Here is a 7,482-nt window from a genome sequence, read left to right as displayed (position 1 = left end):
GGAACGGAGGTTGAGGTGCCAGAGATACCATCATGGGAGGACAAACCCCTACATGGGATGTACGCAAATAACCCAAGTGGCTGATATCAGTAAATCCTACCAATGGCTGGAAAAAGCTGGACTCAAGGACAGCACAGAGGCCCTCATCCTGGCCGCCCAGGAACAGGCCCTAAACACCAGAGCAATAGAGGCCCAGATCTACCACACCAGACAAGACCCAAGGTGTAGGTTGTGCAAGGAGGCCCCTGAGACAGTCCAGCACATCACAGCAGGGTGCAAGATACTGGCAGGGAAAGCGTACATGGAGCGACATAACCAAGTGGCAGGCATAGTGTACAGAAACATCTGTGCAGAATATGGACTGGAAACCCCGAGATCAAGTGGGAAACACCCCAAAGGTGGTGGAGAACGCCAGAGCTAAGATCCTGTGGGACTTCCAGATCCAGACAGACAAAATGGTAATGGCGAACCAACCAGACATTGTCGTAGTGGATAAACATCAGAGGAAAGCCGTTGTGGTTGATGTAGCAATACCAAGTGATTGCAACATCAGGAAAAAGGAGCACGAGAAACTGGAAAAATACCAGGGCCTCAGGGAAGAACTGGAGAGGGCCTGGAAGGTGAAGACCACAGTGGTGCCTGTGGTCATCGGGGCCCTCGGGGCAGTAACCCCCAAACTGGAGCAGTGGCTACAAACAGATCCCAGGAACAACATCAGACATCTCAGTCCAGAAATGTGCAGTCCTTGGCACAGCCAAGATACTGCAGGACCCTCAAGCTCCCAGGCCTCTGGTAGAGGACCCGAGCTCAGAGGATAAGAACCACCGCGGTGGGTGAGAAGGGAATTTTTTTATATATATATATATATATATATATATATATATATATATATATATATATATATATATATATTTATTAGAGTGAAGCTTTCAAAAAAATATTGGCACAAATTAAATAAAGCCTTTAAGTTTTTAATTCAACTGTCAAATCCACAAAATGTGATCTGCCAAACAAATGTTCTCCTTCCACTGAACTTTCCATGAATATTGTGTTTTCTTTCTCTGTTTACATCAGGGGTGCTCAAGTCCAGTCCTCGAGAGCTACCGTCCTGCAACTTTTAGTTGCAGCCTTACTCCAGTAGACCAGGCTCAGCTATGAACAGGCCTGGTAACGTCATTCATTTGATTCAGGTGTGTTGGAGCAGGGATGCATCTGATAGTTGCAGAATGGTAGCTCTCGAGGACTGGACTTGAGCACACCTGGTTTACACTATCAAACCTGAAGCTTTCCATTCATAAACTAAATTTGCTCGCAGTAAGCTAGCAAACAAATTGACGTTAAAATTAACTTTTTGTTTTTATTTAATATGAAAATTCCAGATTTGCATAAAAGTCAAATGTACTTTTTCAAGCCGCACAAAATGAACAGCAGAAAGTTTTTTTTTTTTTTCTACAGGAAGATTTTATTGAACACAAATGCAATGCACAGTTTTGGCCACGAGGTGTCATCATTTCACCTTCCTCCAGAACAGACTGAAGTTTTGTATTTTTCATTTCTGAGGTTCTGTTGGTTGATTTCAGGACATCTGTACCATCAACCGAACCCGTTTCTGGCTCCAGTTGTCCTCAGCGAGGATAACGAAAACATCCACAGATAAATTAGGATTTTAGGCAACTGGAAAAAGTTTGTTGCGGTCCAGCATTGCAGCCTTCCTATGGTTCAGTCCCAGATGTGCAGGATCCTCATTTAAACTGCTACATGTGAGTAGAAGTACACATAAATACAACACACTTTTTCTTTGACCTACAGAGTGAGAAAGAGGTTTAAGAAATTCACAGAAAAAGATCAGATGGAAGTGAATGAACAAAGGTAGCTATATGAATACTGTCAGGATTGTCACAAAAGTCCTAATTCATGGATATTTTATGCTTTGGGATTTTTCTCCAACTCTATAGACGATAAAAAGGCAAAAGACATTTTAACGTTGAGGTTCTTGGCTCAAAAATTAGCTTCAGGTGAACGAGCTCCACAGTCTGGAACGAACACATGAACGTTTCACTCCTAGATAAATACAAAACATTTTCTCAAAGCACATTATTCTGGCATTCAAGATGCTTTAGAAGCAAAAATTAATTTAGTAAAACATGTAACTGCTGCTTTTAGGTGGCAAAGAGTGCGACATTCACAGTGAGCAAAATTATTCAAAAAATCATCCTACAAGCTGTGAAGCTGCTTCTGTGGCAAAACTAACTGCATAATAAACTTTCAAAAAGTCTCAACAAAACCTGTAAACAACAACAACCCACTCAGTGAGAAGGATCTGGGATAAAACAAGAGCAGAAAAATCATCGCTGCAAATGCCAAGTGATCAGGACCGACCCGATTTCTCACATGAATCTGCTTTTTTTTTATGAAACAGTGAACTTCTAGATTTCTGCTCCACATGTATCTGTTAGAAATCTGCTGTTTTTCTCCATCAATCAACGTCTGAAGGCGGTTCTGATTAAAATGCGCAGAGCATCCTGCGTCCTTCCTTCACCACCAACATCAGGATCGAGATCCTGTCGCCAAGTGACATTTTTTATTTATTTAATGGTTTTGAATTTAATTATAATAAAACACGTCTATGCAAATTACAAAAGCCTAACGGGCTTTTGTAATTTTGTGATTACAAACGGTTTGTGATTTTAATTTTTGTACACTTTTAATATACTAATAAATACTAAAAGTAAAAGGTAGTAAAAAAAAAAAAAAACGCAACTTTTCTCCAAAATAAATTATGAAACTGAACTGAACTCTTCTGCTGAGTTTGTCAACATAAAAAAAATTACAAATTTATTATAAAATTGATACTTTAAAACTCCACCACTTTAAAAATTTATAATAAAAAAATAAAACTGATAACGTTGCTCTGACCTTCAAAGTGACCTTTGAAGGACGCAGCCCCTAAATTTGGACTGAGGAGTTCAGACTGTAAAATGGAACTGAGGGAGAATAAAAACACGTTTTCCTCCAATTCATCCTGGGATCCCTCAGGGCTGATTATTAGGCCCACTTCAATTCCCCCTTTCATGAGACAGATTATCTCTCAAAGGTGAAGCATTAGTTAAATTTCTCTTTATGTCTCCCAGATGCATTCTTTCTCTCAATCAAATGTTAATCAGCTAAGACAAAAAGCAAATAAAGTTTAAGATTGCTAAAAGGCGTCACAGAGTTTAGAAATGTGCTTAAACTGCTGCTACAGTGAAAAGTTTTATTAAATTTCATTTGAAGGGAACCTGCAGATCCAGGCCTCAGCAAACATGTTTGATAGTCAGCCGCGTTGTCATGATGGTCACAATCAAAAGACAAATATTCCTTTGTGACGGAAAGTTGTGTTGCATGTAGCGGTGGCAATCGGAGGATTCATTTTCCTAAAACACGAGAACTTTCCAGCCGGAGTGAACGAAGGAGCAGCCGAAGAAGAGGCAGTCCACCGCCTGGTCCACCAGCCAGTCGAACACCACCTCCCGGTTCCCGGAGCCGATCGTCACTCGCAGCTTAAAATGGCCGCCCTCGCTCAGGTTGTTGTTGCTGACGGGTAGCAGATTGACCACCTCCATGTCAAAGGTCACGGCCGAGCCCACGCTGATGGCTGGAAGCTGGTTGGTCATCTCTTTACCGTTGACGAAAACGGCGCCTGAAGGGGAGGAACATGAATGATCCGGAACTGCTGGGAGATTCTGCAATAAATCTTTTCTAATAACTAAATAATATTTCTGACGGCAGAAAATCTGACTGATACATTTTCCTAAAGTCATATTCAAGCCAGGTTTTCAAACTTTTTCAGCTAAAAAATAGTTTCAATTCCCCATTATATAATTTTTATTCCTGTTATTACTATATTTTTACATTTTACAAAAGAGACAAAGTAAACTACAATATAACAAAATATTCAATAACATTGAATAAGTATATTTCTATTTATTATACTTACATAATAAGCATTAGTATTGTGATAGTGGCTCTATATTTAGTTGGTGTCATATTAATGTCATATGAAACGCCTCTACTAAACAATGTTTCACTAATAATATCTAGCAAACCCACGATAAACCCAAAGTGAGCCAACCGTTGGTGGAGATGCAGACAGCCTGGTCTCTCTGCAGAGACTCGTCTCCGCTCTGAGTGTCGATGCAAACGCCCAGGCTGTCCAGCCGGTCCATCTGTCCAGCTGCAGAGATCCTGTCAGAACCAACAGGCTGGTTATGAAACATAAACTATATTCTTTTCTCACGCCACTCACATAAAAACATTTTCATCAACAAAATGAATCCTGGTTCATTTTGTTGCAGAAAAACCATGAAACAACTCAAAGTGATTCATTAAAGTGATTCAAAGTGATTCATTAAAGTGATTCAAAGTGATTCATTAAAGTGATTCAAAGTGATTCATTAAAGTGATTCAAAGTGATTCATTAAAGTGATTCAAAGTGATTCATTAAAGTGATTCAAAGTGATTCATTAAAGTGATTCAAAGTGATTCATTAAAGTGATTCAAAGTGATTCATTAAAGTGATTCAAAGTGATTCATTAAAGTGATTCAAAGTGATTTATTAAAGTGATTCAAAGTGATTCATTAAAGTGATTCAAAGTGATTCATTAAAGTGATTCAAAGTGATTCATTAAAGTGATTCATCTCACTGTCAGCTGCACACAAAGTTGTTGCCATAGCAACTGACTGACAACAACCCCGCTGGCAAATCAGGATTCAATACCAGAAAACAGGCAAAGATCAAACACAGCGATGGAAGATTTGCTCAATTACACATCTGATCTACAGAGAATCTGTAGATCAGATGTGTAATTGAGCGCAGCCGCGATGCGTCTGCGGCGCCCGCGATGCGTCTGCGGCGCCGCCGCGATGCGTCTGCGGCGCCCGCGATATGTTTGTGTGACGTACTTGAAGGTGAGCGTCTGGCCGCAGAAGTAGGTGGGGGCGTTGGAGTACAGGGCGGCGCAGCGGCTCTGGGCGGAGTCGTTCCGCAGGGCGATGTTCTTCCTGCTGCTGAGGATGAAGCCCTCGGTCCCTGAACGCCACTCTGCAGAGAAAACAAACACAGATCCAACCCGGACCTCTGGACCCTGCTGTGCTTCCCTTCCTCCCAGATGAGAACCGGGTCAGAACACCGGGTCAGAACACCGGGTCAGAACCGGCCCCGTACCGTGTGGAGCCAGGGTGGTGTAGCCCATCTGCGGGACGCTCCAGGGGCTCCACTCGGTGCGGCCCTCGCCCCGGGCGCTGACCCGGAACAGGTGGTCCGTGTGCGGGTCCAGATGCAGAACCAGGAACTCGCAGTCCCGGCCGACGTAGGCGTCCTCGTACTGGCTCCCCCCGCTGCCCGACCGCCGGTACTGCAGCCGGTAATCTGCAGCAGCAAAGTCCTCATCCACCTGCAAATCAGGACGTACAAACGTTAAACACACAGATAAAATCTGTGTCACCTGAAAAGGTGTTTATTTTTCCAGAGCGTTGCCATGCCGACCTTGCACCAGCGGACCAGGATGCCTCCCGGCCGCTCCTGCAGCTCTTCTATCTGGACGGGCGGATGAGAGGAGACGGCGCCATGGCGGGACACTCTGTCCCTCAGCAGGCTGAGGACGGAGTCGTCCAGTTGGGCCGAAACGCACGGGACGTCCACCAGAGCCGGGACCTCGGGAAGGCTGGAGAACACAGAAATCAGCCGCTAGCGACGGCGAAGCGAAGCTACGCCGCAGCGACGCAGAGCGTTTTCTCGCTACCTGTCCAGCTGGATGTGCATGGCTTTCTTTGTGAAGCTGCCCAGTTTGTCCTCCTTCTCTCCCAGTCCGCAGCGCAGAGCAGCTTCTCCTGCAGACAGTCATCAGACTCATGAATGTTTAACTTTGGAAGACATTTTAAATGTGCAGAACGAATAAAACCAAACAAACTAAACTGTCCTTTTAATAAAGAGCAAATTCAGACCAAAGCAGACTGGAGCATTTTATCATCCAGTTTATGGTAGAAGGAAGAAAACAATAAATTATGCAGATGGAAATTAATGGGTTTGTTTTATTTCATCAAGTGATAAATTGATTGATTGATTGATTGATTGATTGATTGATTGATTGATTGATTGATTGATTGATCAGCTCTGGCTCACCCTCTCTCAGCAGCTCGTCGGCCTGCCCCACGCCGTGCTCGATGAGGCTCTGGCAGTCGTCCAGAGGCTTGATGCTGTCGGCCTCGATGGCGTCGACCTCGGCCAGCAGGCCGGCCAGACGCTCCGACAGCAAGCGGCCGGCCGCCGCCTGCAGTTCCGTGAAGTGCCTCTTGAGGGCCTCGCGGGCCTGGCCGGAGCTGCCCCGGATCTGAAGAAGAGGACGCAACATGTGGTCACATCAGCAACCTGACGGCTCCACCAGGGGATTTCAATCAGGCCTGGAGGGACTTTGACTAGGACATTGGAACATTTAATCCACTGACAGGAAGCTAAAGTTGCTTCTCTAGAAATCGTTGATGTTTTTCCCCACTTTGAGTCTGTGCTAAAATGCATCTAAACCTGTGAATAATTGATTAATCATGATTAATCATCAACTAATTTATCAATCATTAATGGGAGTATACAGTCTCAAAACGGCCAATTTATGATATTACATATTACTAGAATAAATTGCGGTTTTATCAGAATAAAAGTCAAATGAGAAAAAAGTTGCACTATCATTTATGTGAAGTAATTCATTAACATTCACTTAATGAACACTTATTGCAAAATACAGTCATCACTATGTACAAGAACTTACAAATAAGACTTTATTTATTTCAATAAAGTATTTTTGAATTTGGATATGGTAAAATAAAGAAAAAATTTGCAGAAGGTGGAAGCTTTTCAATACAATGAACTGAATGATATTCAAAATTAAATTAATTCCATCAATTTTTCTGTAAAAGTATTTTATTTGGTTTTTCAGAAGTTAATAATAAAATATATTCACCCTCTGCTGCAGGATCAAATACATTTTTTATTTTAACATTTTTTAAATAATTTTTTGTTATTAATTCTTCAATTGTTTTTTTGATATTAATTTTGTTATTCAAATTTTATTTCTCTATAATCAAAGCTGAATTGAACATGTAGCTAAAACCTCAAACTATTACAGTGAAGCTCACTGAAGAGTGAGCCATGTTTCAGTTCCTCTTGTTCTCACACACACACACACACACACACACACACACACACACACACACACACACACACACACACACAACACACACACACACACACACACACACACACACACACACACACACAGCGAGGTCGGAGGGATTTCACAGTGCAGAGATAGGAAGCGGGAGTCTGATTGACAGCGGCAGATAAAACATGGCGGCCGTGACAGAGTGGAAACACACACCGACTTTTACCAGAAACTCTTCGTCTGAAATAATAACCGATTTCAGACAATGCAGGAATAGTTTTCCAAAAAT

General features: G+C 42.5%; 1 protein-coding gene across 1 annotated transcript in view; it reads right to left on the bottom strand.

Moving 5' to 3' along the window:
- Positions 1 to 3,233: 3,233 nt before the first annotated feature.
- crlf3 (cytokine receptor-like factor 3) overlaps positions 3,234 to 7,482 on the bottom strand; it is a 10,486-nt gene continuing 6,237 nt past the window's right edge. Inside the window, exons 3-9 of the mRNA XM_055052211.1 lie at positions 6,161 to 6,368; positions 5,781 to 5,868; positions 5,525 to 5,702; positions 5,204 to 5,432; positions 4,942 to 5,080; positions 4,112 to 4,224; positions 3,234 to 3,679 (exon numbers count right to left, since the gene is read on the bottom strand). Of these exons, the coding sequence (XP_054908186.1) occupies positions 3,414 to 3,679; positions 4,112 to 4,224; positions 4,942 to 5,080; positions 5,204 to 5,432; positions 5,525 to 5,702; positions 5,781 to 5,868; positions 6,161 to 6,368 (1,221 nt within the window). The 3' untranslated portion in view covers positions 3,234 to 3,413. The remainder of the gene's footprint in view (positions 3,680 to 4,111; positions 4,225 to 4,941; positions 5,081 to 5,203; positions 5,433 to 5,524; positions 5,703 to 5,780; positions 5,869 to 6,160; positions 6,369 to 7,482) is intronic.

The sequence above is a fragment of the Poeciliopsis prolifica genome, unplaced genomic scaffold (genome assembly GCF_027474105.1).
Source record: "Poeciliopsis prolifica strain line A6 unplaced genomic scaffold, Auburn_PproV2 SCAFFOLD034, whole genome shotgun sequence".
Lineage (NCBI taxonomy): Eukaryota > Metazoa > Chordata > Actinopteri > Cyprinodontiformes > Poeciliidae > Poeciliopsis > Poeciliopsis prolifica.
Note: the sequence above shows the minus strand (reverse complement) of the source record. Positions and strands in the feature narration are given on the sequence as shown.